The 18,113-nt window shown below is 36.9% G+C and overlaps 1 protein-coding gene across 2 annotated transcripts in view; it reads left to right on the forward strand.

Moving 5' to 3' along the window:
- NUBPL (NUBP iron-sulfur cluster assembly factor, mitochondrial) overlaps positions 1–17,802 on the forward strand; it is a 66,201-nt gene extending 48,399 nt beyond the window's left edge. For both annotated transcript variants that reach the window (XM_058162232.1, XM_058162230.1), the window contains exons 8-10: positions 2,972–3,092; positions 5,241–5,323; positions 12,502–17,802. In XM_058162232.1, the coding sequence (XP_058018215.1) occupies positions 2,972–3,092; positions 5,241–5,323; positions 12,502–12,564 (267 nt within the window). In that variant the 3' untranslated portion in view covers positions 12,565–17,802. The remainder of the gene's footprint in view (positions 1–2,971; positions 3,093–5,240; positions 5,324–12,501) is intronic.
- The last annotated feature ends 311 nt before the right edge of the window (positions 17,803–18,113 follow it).

Raw genomic sequence — 18,113 nt, forward strand, 5'->3', positions numbered from 1 at the left:
CGTTCAGATGTTGGGATCCTAAACCATTAAAGATTTCAATTTGCAATTCTAGCCACTAACCCTGATACACTGAGCTCAGTATTCCTTCTTTATTATAGATGGGCAAATAGATGCCAAAGAAGAAATAGCCTCTATAAGTCTTGATATTGAATGTATAACAATTATAGCACTTCCTGCTAATGATTCTGGGCAGTTTGATCAGTATGCCAGAAGTATTTTTTTATTTATTTTTATTTTATTTTATTTATTTATTTGTCACAACAGTATATATAGGCATAAGCATGAAATAACTATATGATATGTAAGCGTAAGTATGTAATAACTATATGAAATTGGATACAATCAAAGGGAACATTAGGACAGGAACGGTAGGCAAGTGTTGTGGCTCCCGCCCCTGAACCTGGCCCCATGCCCGAAAGTGCCTTGGAGCTGGGCCTGCTGCCAGAAAGTGACTTGGACAGTGAGGGGAAAGGGCCATCAGGACTTACCTCGGAAGCACTGGCCTCCCTGGATCAGCTCCAGGAGCCAGAAGCAGGCCAAGCGAAAGAGATAATGAGGCCTCCTTCTCCTGACTCTTCCCCCCACCCCCCACAGGCCATGCCTGCAGACCTAGCTGACAGCAATCAGGCTTGGCTCAATCCCAGGTTTCGTAGACAGGAGAGAAGAGAACAACAGAAGCAGGGGAGGGGCAGGCCTAGGAAGTACTGAGTCATGGAGCCACACCCCACAGGATATAAAAGGCAGCAAGAGCGGGTGTGTCTCTTTGTATCAGGCAAATCTACGGATTGACTAGAGCTGAAGGTTGTGACTCACCAGCGTCTTGGCAGCTATCAAGGGCTCTTGGCAGACGCTGATTCTTTTGGTGCCAGAGCTGATAAGAGCCGGCTAATTAAGCCAGCGTCCGGACGGAGGGGAGGAGGACACAACAGCATGTTTGTGCTCTTATGCACGCCCCTTACAGACCTCTTAGGAATGGGGTGAGGTCAATAGTAGATAGTTTTTGGTTAAAGCTTTGGGGATTTTGGGAAGAGACCACAGAGTACATCCTAAACACAATTTTTTCTCCAATCACGCACATGCAAAAGTTGGAATTTCTAATATAAAGAGTGTCTGGCAATCCAGCTTACAATTGGCTGTATTTCTCTCTAGGAAGTATGGGCAGTCCTTGCTTACCAACCAGTCATTCAGCAACTGTCTAAATTTGCTACTGTGCTGAATGAATAGTACTTAAAATTTGAAGTCCTGGCCTTGCATCACCCCTGTGATTACGTGATTACAATTTGGGCATTTAGCAAACAACTCACACTGGCAGTTGTAATGCCTCACCATCCCTATTTATGACCTTCCCTACTGGTTTCCCCCAAGCCAAATCAACAGGGAAGCTGTCACAAATTGTTCTGTTAAGTCCCCAGCTTCCCTTCCTTCACCTGGCATGGTGTCCTGCTTCCCTTGACTTTTGCTGTTTCACAGCAGCATGGCATTCTGCTTCCCCCAGCCTCTCTTTGGTCATGTATTGTCTACCCGCACCGTGTGGCATTCCCATGCTCCTTACCTGAGACTTTCTGGTTAATGAACCATATTCCCAAGGTTACAATGGTAACTGGGACTGCTGGAATTGTTGCTAAGTGATGTGGACATGTGATGTCATGCTTTACGACCACATGCCTAGCAAGTACAAACCTAGTCCAATTGCTATCATAATCTGAGAACTATATGCAGTATACTAAGTGCAGATATATGCAGTATACTCACACATACTCAGAGCGCATGTACTGCAGAACAATTGGATATAATAGACAATATTGGGGAAGGACTACCATGGGTTTGCTTGGACTGATTTCAAAACCTTTTCCTGTTTTCTATTTTGTGTAGCAGGGATGAACACCCAATGTATGATTTCTGCTTTTTCAACATAATGTATATAATAATTGTTCTTCTTCATACATACATAGATACGTTAGATTTCTTAGAGTGTATTAGTCCATTGTTCTCTGTACTTCAGTAAGATGTCTAATAGTGCAAATATACCTGTGTGTGTTGTAGGTGCTTTACTATAATCTAGACCCAGAAAAATAGTAAACCAGGAGAATGTAATGTTTTAGGTGAATAGGTTTAATATAAAGATTGAGTGCTGTTTTGACTTTTCCTCCCAAAAATTTGGCAAAGGATAAACATTTTAGTCACCATTATCAGATAAATTAGCTAGATTGCATATAAAAGATTATCTATGTTAATCCATTTACCATTTAAAACACTACATCTAATATAAGTACTGTCAATAACGTGTCATTTTTATAGCTTAAATAATTAAGTTAATTGCTCTTCCAATGTGCTTTTGATTTGTAGAGAGAATAGAAAAGGCTGAGCTACCCTTCCCTTCGGAGTATCAGTGAATACACGTTTTGAAGAGCAGAAATAATGTTGCTCATGTTTTTCTTTTTCTTTCTCTTTTCTATTACTTTAGGGAATTATTGGCCGCTGAAGAATCCAGGCTAATTTAATGAGCAATCAAATCAATAGATTTTGGCAACTCCTATATACAACTATCTTAAAGATACAAATTTGTGAATAAATCCCATTGTACAGACCAGGGCTTACTTCTAAATAAATGTCCATCTGATTAACCATTGTTTAAGGTCATCCCATAAAAGACATTTCAATGATAGCTCACTTGCTGTCATTTGTTTTATAGTGTTCTGGACTTAGAATAACTGATTTTTTTCCTTCCTGCTCAAATGGATTTTAATTTATAAACAGGGTGTTACCAGAACTCTGAACCCTCCAAAGGAAACTAGCATTTCTCTAAAACTGTTGATCAGGGAATTCTGGCGAATGAATACTTTTTTTTCTGACTAGGATATATTTCTGGCTTTATTTTGATAAAATTGGACAAGTAGATGAAACTGATCTTTTACTCTTTCCATAATATTAAACCTATTTCTGATTTGTTCTTGTTTTAACAATTTGCCAGGTATTGGGCCTTATCCAGAACATGAGCGTTTTTCAATGTCCAAAATGCAAACATGAAACGCATATTTTTGGAGCTGATGGAGTGAAGAAATTAGCCAAGAATATTGGTATAGATGTTTTAGGTAAGAATATGTGGTTTAAAATAAAACCTATATTAGAAAAAACAGGATGCAATATAATTTTTCACTAATATGTGTTGAATTTAATGAAACTAAATACGAGTCGTAATAACTGGGACTGTGCTCCTGCATTGTAGTTATTCCTGCTATTCTAATATATGGAATGTTTGTAACTATTATGACTGTAAACAGTGAATGAATGAGAGGTCGTTAACTACCCATAATAACATTGGGTCATTCAGATTGGAATTTAGAAGCTGGTAAAATAAAGGCTTAAAATACTTTCAGAGAACTATTCAGGCTGACAGATCTGGTAGACACCAAATCTATGTGTTTGGTGAGTTAAGCTGTCTTCTGGAAGAGTACCGAGGATTCCTGCCTGAAAGCTAGTTTGTGTTTTACTGCCAGAACAAAACATCTCCCATATTAGAGGAAGTTCCTTATTTATTTCACAAACAAGTATCCATGTATATCTGAAAGCAAACAATAATGAGGAATGACCTGTGCTTAGTGTACAACCAGGAGATCCCGCTGTAAGATTTATATCATATAGCAGCTGTCCCCCCCCAATTTTTGCATGCCAGGGACTGGTGGTATGGATGTGGTTTTTCGTGGGGGGTGGGCGTGGTGTCGCATGTTGCTTGAATCCTGTATGTGCTTGGCTTTCCTCACTTGCATGATCTGGTTCCTGATAGGCCACAAATTGGTGCCGGTCTCCGGTCCATGGGTTGAGTGCCCCTGCTATACAGTATGCTGTAAGATGAGAGATAAAAAATTATAAGTACTTTCAACATCCAATCATTTTGATCTGCCTAGCTGCAGAAAGAATGAGGAGTCCTTGGTGCTCTCTGAGCTTGCTTGTTTTTTTGCAGATGTTTCATTATCCAAACTAGTGCTGCCTGCTGCTGATGTTATCTAGTTTGGGTAATGAAACATCTGCAAGAAAACAAGCAAGCTCAAAGAGCACCAAGGACCCCTCATTGCAACCCTGAGCTACAAATATTCTTTTTTAATGCAGACAGAGTATTTTCAAAACTGTTTATACTTGTTTCCAGTTTTTATTATCATTTTAGCAAATCCTGCATTCATTGAGAAACTGAAATGTTTTATTTTAACCTAAAATTGACTTAGCCTCCTCTATTATGTTGCATATTTGTAATAGCAGCACCAGAAGATTGCTGGCCAGGCCATTACAAATCTAGCGTCCTAGACCCTAGTTGCCTTGCCTAATCCTTAGAACAAATTCTATATGCTCTTTTTTGTGATTCTTTTTTGTGATTCTCAATTTAAGTGTAGATCTGATTTTACAATCTGTTTTTGCATAATGGAATTATTTAAATCTAAAAAGTTAATCTTCTGCAAATAATTTTTTTAACGAGACAATTCTGAGTATTATTATGCAGTTTTTCTTTATTTCTGTGGCAATTGCCTACTGAGTAGAAAAATTCAATATACAGTTAACAGTTGGGAGGGAAAATTAATTAAATATCTAACTAGCACTTAAATCAGTAGTTGTCTGATAACAATAACACTTTCATTTTGGTGATTAAATATTTAAGCATCTGTTTGAATATTGATTAGAATTTTATATCACTGGAAATCAGTAGGGAATGAGATGCAGTGCTGAAGAAATAATGTGTTGCGTGAAGAAGTTATATATTGGAACATTTTACTGTGAATTTATTTTTGTGTGCATTACAAAATATAATATCTGCTCAGTTGGGATTTGGACTTGATTTTTACATATCAAACCACCAAGTACATGCATTGGAGTACAGATTTCTTCAGAACTAACTTGGCTGAAAAGTAAAATGGAGATTAGGAAGTTGAAAAGAAATTGGTCTCAGTGGTGCATATAGATCTGGCATGTTTTCTTTATTATCATCCTAAATAGGTCATATCTGTCTCCACCCACAACCCAGTATTAGATAATTTTAGCAGACAAGAGAGACTGAACATCATTTTGCAGTCATCTTTAGAAACAATTTCTTTTTTAAATAATCTCAATAAGCCAAAACTTTGACAAAGCCTGACTAATTCTCATTTCTAATACTTCTGAAATATGACACGAGGTATATTACTTGTACTACTTCAATTAAAACATTTGTGTATCATTCAACCTTTGTGCCAATTTTCTTATATTTAATGCAGGTGATATTCCACTACATGTCCACATAAGAGAAACATCTGATTCTGGCAAACCTATTGTCATTTCACAGCCCCAGAGCAATGTAGTAAGTTTAATGTAATAAACTTCTTGAATATAGACATTGTTTGATTAGAATGGGTTATTTTTGTGCTAAAAGGATTTCACAGAACTAACTTATCTTATTGGTCTTTACTTCTTTCATAATGACTATTTAGCCATAATTTCAGCAGGCAATAGTTAAGATTTTTGCGTAGGAAAGAAAGCAACAGAAAGTGATTTTTTGAATAATAAAACATTGACTTATGTTTTTCAATTTATTCTTGAATAATTTTATAGGTTTAAATGTCTGACCCTACTTAATGATATTATATTTACCTGACAGGAAAAGAGACTCCCCCCCCCCCCAAATAATTGCCTGAAAACATGGAAACATCATTCACTGACAAAGAGTTATAGAAGAAGGTTCTAGTGAAAGGGAGTAAATAAATAAAAAATGCAAATAATTGAAGAGCCTCAACCAGAGTAAAAAAAGGGGGGACTTTGCTGTCGTTGCATCAAGAAGAGCACACAAGTCCTCCTCTTGTGGTTCTCTCGATATAAATCAATTAGACACAAGGACAGTTTTCCGCTATACCATCCCTCTGCTAAACAACTATTTCCCACAACACTGTCAAACTACTTAGTAGGGCTGTGTTACTGTTATCCTTCTGATCTTTCCGATTACCTATTTCCTTATCTTCTTATGACTATAGCTTTGTTGCTTGTATCTTATGATTTATGTTGATTGTTTTATTTAATATCCTAGTATGAATTATGTTGATTGCTTATTTAGTATCCGATGACTAATACTTAGTGTTGTGTTTTATGATTTACGATGATTGTATTTTATGATTATGATCTGATTTATCACTGAGAGTTTATGCACCGGAGACAAATTCCTTGTGTGTCCAATCATACTTGGCCAATAAAAAAAATCTGTTCTGTTCTGTTCTGTAGATCAGGGGTCCCCAAGCTTTCAGACCTCAGGGACCATTAAGTTCATAATTTTAAATCCTGCGGACCACTAATAGGATCTGCCTAATGATTGGCTGGGTGGGCATGGCTAGGTGATCATGTGACTGGGTGGGCGTGGCCAACTCCTTGCCTCCCCACCTGGGCTTCTTAGGGCTCCAACAAGAAGCAGTTGTTGGAGCTAAGCAGCCACTACGAGAAAGAGTTGGCAAAACAGATCAGTTCAAATTGGATTTGACCAAGAGGGAGGCTCAGCAGAAGCACCTCACTGAGGACTAGAACATAAGCTTTCCAAGCAGAGGGAAGATCTGTGGGAGTGCAAGGCCAGGTACCGGCACCTGAAGGCTTAGCGGGCTGAGGTGGTCACTGGAACAAGGCCCTCCGGCTCTTTGTCACCAATGGCACTTCCCTCCAGCCTTCACCCAAAGCCCCACACCAGGAGACTGAAGCAGACCCCAAGTCAGTATTTCTGCCCCCCTCCAACCCACACAAAAAGACCCCAAAGGGGGGAGACTCTCTGCAGCAAAAGGAAACGTTCACTGCACGTATCCGTCCAAGGCCTTTTGTTTGAGGATCCCTTATTTAGTGCAATATTAAAAATGCAAATAATTTTTCTGCGGACCACCAAAATTTTCTCGCGGAACACCAGTGGTCCATGGACCACCAGTTAGTGACCGCTGCTGTAAATGGTGAATGTTGTCAGTAAAAACTCATTCTATGGAGAACTTCCATAGAGCCAATACATAGATTATTCATGAAAGAGGCTGGCCCACTGACTGAACAGCACTGCAAATCATGTATACTTACCTGAGAATAAGGGTCCCTGAACTCAGTAAGCCTACATGAATCTCACTTGTGCTTACACTTCAGCATAAAGGCTGCCACTGATCTGTCTCCTTTTTACAAATGTAACAAAAAACCCAAACTCTTTTACCCAGTTTGCATCCATGATAAATGACCTAAACAAATCTATCTGTAGTATGGCAACAGTGCAAAATACTTCCCTAGGAGTGAGAGTCACTGAATTTATTCTCTGCTTTTCATGAAGTGAGCTTCAATTTACAAACATTTACGAATGTTTGTGCTTTTTAATGAAATCTGTTCATGTGAAAAGGTGCTAGCTACCAAAGTCCTCCTGTTGGTTGGTTGAATTCAGTAGGATTCCCTTCAGAGTTGTGTTTCCTGACCCCAGAATTTTACAGTGTCTCTTTTGAGTGTAAATCTAGATTGTTTTAGCTTTGTCTGCATGTTTACAGAAATGCAGGTACTCCTCAGTTTATGACTATTTATTTAACAGTGGCTCACAGCCTGGAAAAAACTGTAATCACGTTTATGACTGTTACAGCATCCCGTTGGTCATATGATAAGCAATACAGATGCATTTATGACCAGTTTCAGTATCTGCAGCCATATGACCATAATCTGTTACCTTTTTTTACAACTTCTGGCAAATAAGTGGGATAGCCAGATTCATTTAATGACCATGTGATTTGCTTAATGATCACAGTGATTCATTTAACAACTGCTGTAAAATTCATTGTAAAACTGATTTATCACTGCAACGTCTTAGGATGGAAATTCTGGTCATAATTTGAGGATACCTATAGTTACATGTCATTTCTATCCTGGTTCTAATATATGATGATATTCTATCACGACCCTTTTATAATTCAGAGTATTCAGTGTAAAATTCATCTTAACTCATCAGATTAAGAATTTACATCTTAATATATGCCATGCTGCTAGTTAATAAATATTTGGTTAACAAGTAGACAAATTGCATTGGATTTTATAATAACTTTAGAATGGAAATTATAGCATAGTAGTAGCCAAGGATTAGAAGTTGTGGCAGGATTTTGACCCTAAAGATCTGTAAAGCTATAAAACACCAAACCACTGTGGTCAGTAGAACTTTTGTTCATCTATTGATTTATGAGTCTAGTTCTGCCTTCTGTTTGTGCTATATTTAAGTTTTTGGCCTTCAGATGATTGGTCAGCAGATTAATGGGCAAATGATTAGTGTTAAGCTGTCAACTTTTTTATTTGCTAGAGCAAATGGATCCTTGCTTTGCAGAAATGTGAGCTGTAGTAATTCCCTTAGAAATTCCAAAGCAAAAGAGAACGGAGAAATATCTCTAGTGAACATAAGCTAATATTCATGTGAAGACATTTCTGAAGGATAAATATGAGCTCTATATTTCTGCTTTCAATTTTTCATGTTCTGTTTCCTCTTATTTATTTTTAGTAATGGTGACATTCATGACAGTAGAATGCAGTTTCATTATATGGCCCCTAGTTGAAATGCATGCATACTACATACATACCGTATTTTTCGGAGTATAAGATGCACCTTAGTTTTGGGGGAGAAAAATAAGAAAAAAGCTGATTGGCAGGTGGATTGGCCTCCCAGAATACCCCCAATCAGCTGTTCCCAGAGGTGAATTTTAGCAAATTGGTTGTGAGCTCTGTGCCTTGCTTTTTCTCAACTGTTTTTCTGCCTCTGAAACGCTGTTTCAGAAAACAGCATTGCTTCAAAGGGCCTTCAGTGCTACCTAATGCCTGAAATGATTGTAACAATGGTTTTATGATGGTGTAATTTTTTATTTTTATATCTTGATTATTGTAAACAGCCAACATTAGCCCTAACCACCAAGAATGGTGGGTAAGATATTAGATGGATGGATGGATGGGTAGGTAGGTAAGTAGGTAGGTAGGTAGAAATCATGCCAACATTATTTAATATACTACTTTCCAGTATTCTGCCCTTACAAACTGTGCTTGCTTGCACCACAGCCATTTACCTTCATGCATCATCTTTTGTTCTTTCAACTTCTTACCTCTATTTTCGACAATGTGATCAACTCCATCTAAACATAACTTTCTCAGTCTTCCTCTCAACTCATTCATTCTTTCTTCATAAAGAAAGTCTTCAATCGCTCTAACCAATCGCTTTAACCAAGACATCTCAATATACTTAGATTATGACTTATTCTTTTATTTTATCACAAACACTCCTTAAATATCTCATCGTTTTTTTAGAGGCAGAGTCTTAGCATCCAAAAGAATGCATTAAAGCACTTATTTTGTTTACCAAATCCCTCCAAACTCTTTATGTGAAAAGTTTTGAAGCTTTTATATAATATGAATAAGACTCCTGATTTTTGGTTTTTGGTCTAGGTGTTCCCCCTCCTAGGAACTCATATAACCAGTTTATGCTGATGAGCAACCGCCAAACATTTTTAGATCATGAATTCAAGAAGTCTGATACTCCAGATGTCTTTTTGACATTCCTGTCATACAGCATCTTGGCCTCAAATAGCAATTTGCTTGACTCTTGTGCTAGTTTCAACAGCAATCAATTTATTCATTTTTTAATGGATTCAGTAGGAGATTTTTACCCAGTTTCCTTTTGCCTGACTTCTTCAGAACTTTATCTCTTTCACCTACCTCCACTTTACCTCATTTTTGCCTTAATTAGATATAATTTTCTTTCACACCATAATATTTTACTACATGTCCACCCTTTAGGTCTTTTTCTTACTCATAATTGAGTATCCATTGTTTCTGTTTGGGGATCTTTTTCTGCCAATAATACTACCTATATTTAAGTATAGTATGAGAAAGAACTCAACACATTGTAACTGGGCATCTGCAATACCCTAGTGTTGTCTCTAAACACCTCAAATTAAACATTATAATTTTAGCCATTGTCTATCCACTGCAGGATGAAGGCCTCATCCACATGGTTCCCAACCAACACGTGGCCTCATCCATGTGTTTCCAACCTGAGTTTTCTTTTGCCGATTGGGCCCACAATACTTGCTGATGTCATCTATCCATAACTTAAATTAACGACGCTATAGAGCACTGCACATCAGAACAATTAGACACAAGAACAGTTTTTTCCTGAACACCATTACTCTGCTAAACAAATAATTACCTTAACACTGTCAAACTAGTTACTAAGTCTGTTGTTGTTAGTTGCAAAGTCGTGTCCGACCCATTGCGACCCCATGGACAACGTTCCTCCAGGCCTTCCTATCCTCTACCATCCTCTGGAGTCCATTTAAGCTCACGCCTACTGCTTCAGTGACTCCATCCAGCCACCTCATTCTCTGTCGTCCCATTCTTCTTTTGCCCTCAATCTTTCCCAGCATTAAGCTCTTCTCCAGTGAGTCCTTCCTTCTCATTAGGTGGCCAAAGTATTTGAGTTTCATCTTCAGGATCTGGCCTTCTAAAGAGCAGTCAGGGTTGATCTCCTCTAGGACTGACCGGTTTGATCGCCTTGCAGTCGAAGAGACTCGCAGGAGTCTTCTCCAGCACCAGAGTTCAAAGGCCTCAATTCTTTGGCGCTCAGTCTTTCTTAAGGTCCAACTTTCACAGCCATATATTGCAACTGGGAAAGCCATAGCCTTGACTATACTCACCTTTGTTGGCAGGGGATGTCTCTGCTTTTTAGTACGCTGTCTAGATTTGTCATATCCTTCCCCCACAGGAGCAAGCATCTTTTAATTTCTTGGCTGCAGTTCCCATCTGCAGTGATCTTGGAGCCCAGGAAAATAAAATCTGTCACTATCTCCATTTCTTCCCCTTCTATCTGCCATGAATTGAGAGGGCCGGATGCCATGATTTTAGTTTTCTTAATGTTGAGTTTCAAGCCAACTTTTGCACTCTCCTCCTTCACCCGCATCAAGAGGCTTTTTAGTCCCTCTTCGCTTTCTGCCATTAGAGTGGTATCATCTGCATATCTGAGGTACTAAGTCTGCATTACTATTAATCTTCTCATCGTTCCAATCACCCACCTCCTCCCACCTATGACTGTAGGACTGTAACCTTGTTGCTGGTATCCTTAAGATTTATATTGACTGTTTCCCTATGACTATCATTAAGTATTGTACCATATGATTCTTGACGAATGTATCTTTTCTTTTATGTACATTGAGAGCGTATGCACCAAGACAAATTCCTTGTATGTCCAATCACACTTGGCCAATAAAGAATTCTATTCTTTAAAAACATCATTAAAAAAGGACAACAAAGAATGTTCTTTCTGCGCCAACTCAGTAAGCTCAAACTGCCCAAGGAGTTGCTGATCCAGTTCTACAGAGGAATTATTGAGTCTGTCATTTGCACCTCTATAACTGTCTGGTTCGGTTCTGCAACCCAACAAGAAAAACACAGACTTCAGAGGATAATTAGAACTGCAGAAAAAATAATTGCTACCAACCTGCCTTCCATTGAGGACCTGTATACTGCACGAATCAAGAAGAGGGCCGTGAAAATATTTGCAGATCCCTCGCATCCTGGACATAAACTGTTTCAACTCCTACCCTCAAAACGACGCTATAGAGCACTGCACACCAGAACAACTAGACACAAGAACAGTTTTTTCCCGAAGGCCATCACTCTGCTAAACAAATAATTCCCTCAACACTGTCAGACTATTTACTGAATCTGCACTACTATTAATCGTTTCATAGTTCCCATCACCAATCTCTTTCCACTTATGACTGTATGACTATAACTTGTTGCTGGCAATCCTTATGATTTATATTGATATATTGACCATCAATTGTGTTGTAAATGTTGTACCTTGATGAACGTATCTTTTCTTTTATGTACACTGAGAGCATATGCACCAAGACAAATTCCTTGTGTGTCCAATCACACTTGGCCAATAAAAATTCTATTCTATTCTATTCTATTCTATTCTATTCTATTCTATTCTATTCTATTCTAAATATAAATTTAATTAATTAATTTTTTTAAGTCCCTAGAGTCAATTGAAAATGAGTGGGTGACCATGTAAATCCTCTAAATAAATAAACAAATATGTTCATGCTAAAAATATCCAACTTTTCCTTAGTTTTCCATGTAAGATTCAGGCTTTCTTGCATGCTCTGGTGTTCTTATACCATAATTTGTGGGTGATACTGGTGACATTTCTCATTAACGACAATGTTGCAAGATTTCAGTCTTAGAAGTGAAGAAGTGTTTTGAGTTTCTAATAAAACATCTCCCTATCCCATAAATACAGACTAAAATTTTACATCATAATTGCTATATTATTTGTCAATGTTTTGCTATTGACCGCTTTTTAGGTACAATTAGTATGTTAATCACATATTATAATTATAATTATAACAGCAGTCAGGTGGTGGTGGGCAATTTGTACTCCTGTTTCATAAGAAATATTTTATATTCCATTCTAATCTAGGATATTAATATGATGAATTTGTAAATATCTTGCAGGCTCAAGCCTATTTGAAGATTGCTGCTGAAATAGTGAAAAGACTGTCACTTTTTCCAATTTGAAGTCATCATTTTGAAGAACTGCACCTTGAATTTTATGATTGAGCTGTGACAATGTAGCAAAATAAATAACAAATATTTTATGACTGTGTATTATGGAAAGTTTTTCAGTTATATATTTTAATATTCATATTTAGATTCTTTAATTCCAATAAATTAAACATAGTTTCCAGCAAATAATCTTTTGGTACTTTAGAGACCGATAAACTCATTAAGACATAAGATTTCATGGATTGCAATTTATTTAATCAGATGCATTGAATATAGTCTTGAGAAAGTAGTACTATATTAGGTGCACTGAGTATAGTCCAGAGAAAGAATTATTACATGCGAGGGAGATGGCCCGTTTCAAAATATGATAAATAAATAAACAAATTACATATACCGTCAGCTAAGATGGGTCTAAAAATTCATGATGGCTCTGAAAGTGAACATTTAAAGCATTTGTTTAGTACTTTCTAACATAAGATCCATTAAAAACCCAACTATTCTGTGGCGCTCAATATCATCCATTTAACTGTCCATCATTTATGAAACATGGAAGGTTTTTTTAGAGGGCGGTGTCCCAAACCTATCTATATTTATTACAGAGATTGAGAAATATCAAAAGGATCAACATATGCAAGGAACAATTTGTTCTTCATATGTTTGAGTGTAAAATACAAAAGATAGATACTGGTTTGAATCCAAACTATGACTAAATGATTTTTTTCCCATCCATGAAAGGTATTAGATGCAACAGTGAATTTACATTGGCGAGATTAAGAGGGCAACTGATCTTTGTCAATTTCTCTTTTTCTTATGGAGTAACTCTGTCTGGAGCACTCCAAAGCTTGTTCCAGCAAATTGTGAGACTTTCTGAAAGTGATGTTGGAACTTCATAGCAAGGATATAGTCAGCCAAGATCATCTTGCTTTTCCTTTCTGCTGGTAAAGACTTGGGGAACTTTCGATCCTCCAGGTATTGCAACTTGGGCCATCACCCATCACCTATTTCTTATGCTGACTACAACTACTGGGATTTTCAGTTCAGCAACACTTTGAGAGCTTACCTGGGCTAGCATGATAGTTCTGATCACGGAATGGTCCGATTGATCTGATCTGAATGAGATCTTCTAATTTTTCATACTGATTTAATCAAGTACTGTCTGAAGGTTTTGTGCCAGTCCCTATCTTTCATTCCAAACTGTCTTACAAAGTTATGGGGAGGATAAAATGAAGTGGGATCCCCATAATTTAATCTTTCAAATGAATGCTTAAATATATGTGTAGTAAATTTAAAATAAATAATGGAACTGAAATTTGTTCTACCATGTAAAGTTATTGTGAAATTGTTAGAAATTATTTATTTCGAGATGTAAAGAACGGTCTTTTTAACTTCCATGCGTTATCCTGTGTCAGTTGAAGCTCGATAAATCCTATTTTGTAATTGCTTAGCAAATTGTTCATTTTCTTATATCAAGCATGAATAAACTCAACATTCAGTAGCAAGCTCTTCATTAAAGTAGAAGCATCAGGTTACTGATCAGAGAAGAAACAGGAGATAAAAATTAAGCACTGATCACTGAACATATGATCAGTTTCACAAGAGGGTAATAGCCCCAAATACGTAAACAATATATCTAATTGCCAATTTTTATACAGCACATAGATCTCTATATATACATAATATTTCATTATTATGTGCAGGTTTATAAACATGTACATTACATGAGCATACAAAAGTTTTACTGACTATGCTAAATCACATGTTAGTTCAGGTTACCACTTCTCTTTTATTTATGAACTAACAGGAACACAAACCAAAATGCATAAATTCATTGTTAAATTCATAGCACTAGTATACTTTACAGAAGTTGGTTAGTTTTTCCTTTTTATTTCTAATTGTTTGAGAGCTGGTTTACTCTAATTTTAAAGTTTTCCATTTGTGTTTTATTGGACGGGTTGTAAATTAAATAACTAAAGCAAAAAGATACACAAATATTTAATTGAGCAAGATTGTATGAATATGACTCTCTGTTGAAGTTGAACTTCTATGATTTTATTCTCTAACACATTTCTGTTATTATTTGATATTATGGTTTATGAATTCAAATGATGATGATGATGATAATAATGATAATAATAATAATAATAATAACAATAATAATAATAATTTAATTTGTATACCGCCCTTCTCCCGAAGGACTCAGGGCGGTGCACAGCCAGAATAAAATACACAAATTACACATACAATACAATGATTAGAGCTGTAGTACAGTTAATGTGAAGAGCTGGATAAATTTTCCTGGCTCTTGGGGTGTTTTTTCTTTGTTTGTTTTTTTGCTCAGTCCGACACAGTGTAGAACTTGGGAGACTTTCATAATAGCCAACCTAAGATTAGATTGTAGATTAAGAACATGCCATTAAGTTCAGATTTTCTAGCTTCCACTGATGTGACATCAGTTTTGATGGAATCTCAGTGGTGTGTGTGGAAATAGCATATTTTGGAATCTGGGATTCATTTTGATTTTTTATTCTGGGCAGAGAGTCATATTGTGACAGATACGACATTATCAATTGTATAGGTAAAGGTAAAGGTTCCCTTTGCACATATGTGCTAGTTGTTCCCAACTCTAGGGGGAGGTGCTCCTCTCCGTTTCAAAGCCAAAGAGCCAGCGCTGTCCAAAGATGCTTTCGTGGTCATGTGGCTGGCATGACTAAACGCCAAAGGCGCATGGAATTCTGTTACCTTCCCACCAAACCATTTTTCGACTTGCATTTTTTAACGTGCTTCTGAACTGGTAGGTTGGCAGAAGCTAGGACAAGTAACGGGAGCTCGCCCCATTACACGGCACTAGGGATTTGAACTGTTGAACTGCCGACCTTTCGATCGACAAGCTCAGCGACTTAGCCACTGAGCCATAAGTGCTATTGGGGAATTTGGGGTAAATTAATGTTAAGTATAGAAAGGCTCCTTTCAGATTCTGATAAAATTCACTTCTCTTCATGTGTATGTGCTTTATATATCATTCAGATTTACTACTAAACTGTGGTTTTTAGCCAAAATCTCAGTTAATAGGTAGCTACTTGGAAAAATGTCAAATCCTACAGTAGGACCAAGGATCACCTAATAAAACTGTTCAGAAGGAAGTTTAGAACAGAGTAAGTTAAGTATTGCTTAGCCCTGCATAATTAACCCATGGCACTCATTATCAAAGGATATGATGACTATAAAAGGAGATTGGATAAATTCAGGTTTTCAAAATCTGTTAGCTTTTATACTTAATATTCTCTTTGGGTAAGGGGTTTATACTTAACATAACATAACATAATAACAGAGTTGGAAGGGACCTTGGAGGTCTTCTATCCAACCCCCTGCCGAGGCAGGAAACCCTACACCATTTCAGAAAAATGGCTATCCAACATTTTCTTAAAAATTTCCAATGTTGGTGCATTCACAACTTCTGCAGGCAAGTTGTTCCACTTATTGATTGTTCTAACTGTCAGGAAATTTCTCCTTAGTTCTAAGTTGCTTCTCTCCTTGATTAGTTTCCACCCATTGCCTCTTGTTCTACCCTCAGGTGCTTTGGAGAATAGTTTGACTCCTTCTTCTTTGTGGCAGCCCCTGAGATATTGGAACACTGCTATCATGTCTCCCCTAGTCCTTCTTTTCATTAAACTAGACATACCCAGTTCCTGCAACCGTTCTTCATATGTTTTAGCCTCCAGTCCCCTAATCATCTTTGTTGCTCTTCTCTGCACTCTTTCTAGAGTCTCAACATCTTTTTTACATCGTGGCAACCAAAATTGAATGCAATATTCCAAGTGTGGCCTTACCAAGGCATTATAAAGTGGTATTAACACTTCATGTGATCTTGATTCTATCCCTCTGTTTATGCAGCCCAGAACTGTGCTGGCTTTTTTGGCAGCTGCTGCACACTGCTGGCTCATATCTAAATGGTTGTCCACTAGGACTCCAAGATCCCTCTCACTACTATTGAGCAAGGTACCACATATACAGTACCTGTGCATTTTGTTTTTACTTCTAAATACTAGTTACAGGAGAGGGACATGTGTCCTTGAAGCCACCAAGTAATTTAACTCAAAAGACATTTTACTTTGAACCTTGGTTTTTATATGACTTATTGTCTCCATTCTGCTTTTTCTTCTTTCTTGCTCTGAATGTATTGTAGGGATTCACCTACTATTCTCCACAACTCTTTGAGAGATGAGTAGGGTGAGAGGGTCTGTTAAATCCTTATATGAGTTACTTCTGAATTTATGTCATTAGCAACAACAATTACATTGCATGCTTTCATAATTCATGTAAATGAGGCCATTGTAGTAACACTTCCAATTAAAGGAAAAAGATGTAATTTGATTGTCCATACAATGCGGATAAAGTCCACATAAAACATAGTTAATCTGAATTTTGAAAAACCTTTTCTATGTTTAGCAATCACAGTTCACGCAATGATAAACCTCTGCATAGTTTTTGTGCCTTTCAATATAATAATTTCAATATTTATGTAGATGTTTCTGAAGATTAGTTGGCTGTTGTCCTGTGGGAGGCATGGCTTTCCTACTTTCTATTTTTAATCCTAACCTCAGTAGACTTTTGCATTTATGCACTTCAAGCAATTACAAGATTCAAGCTGATTTCCTATGTGTTAATTGCTTGTTTGTTTCCAGGTTATCTTCTCCACTCACCAAATCTTAACAGTATCTTTTACATATTCTAATGTAATTGCACTGGAAGGATGGGTTATTTTTATTACTTCACTGTAGTAAATCTACAACAGCATAAATGAATAAATGAATGAACATCATATTGCACTATATATCTATTTAAAATCAAGTTTGCACATTGTTTTTAAGAGCAAAACAATACATTTTTCATTACCTTTGTAACTATGAATAGTTTTGATCAGTGATGTGATGGCATACAGGTTAAGTAAGGTAGCTGTTCATAATGTTTATTTGAAATTTCATAGGATTGTGCAAATGAAGTCTGTTCTGATTCACATCAGGTCTCCCAAGTTGGATTGATTCAAATTGAATCTGATTCCAAAGGGCAATTTGTTCTGGAGAAGAAGAAGAAAAAACAGCATTTCTGAACATGTGCAAAAAGTCATTAAATTGTCAAATTGGCTCAGAGACAACCAATCAATTTGACAATGGGATCCAATTTAGAAGGTCTATATTAAATTCATATTTGTTTAATGTTTATTTGTTAGATTGATGACCCATGTGAATTGAATGTCTAAACTGAATCCCAATAAATTGTTTATAAAAGATGTCAAACTTTTAATTCACTGATGTCCATGATGTATTTGTCATATTATTTTGAAACATTAGGTATAATTTGTGAGGCAATTTTTGAAAGCCTTCTGCTATAGTAGCATCTATAACCATTTTGGGATAGTACATCCCAAAATTCCTTCCTTTTGGTCATGCTGATTGACAATTGTAGGGGATAGAGGACCCTAGTTGGAGAAGACTTTTGAAGGAAGCAGGTAGGGAAACTGGCTATACATTCTCACGAGTCAATCCATTAGCAGTCAATCCATT

Source organism: Ahaetulla prasina, chromosome 1 (assembly GCF_028640845.1).
Source record: "Ahaetulla prasina isolate Xishuangbanna chromosome 1, ASM2864084v1, whole genome shotgun sequence".
Classification (NCBI taxonomy): domain Eukaryota; kingdom Metazoa; phylum Chordata; class Lepidosauria; order Squamata; family Colubridae; genus Ahaetulla; species Ahaetulla prasina.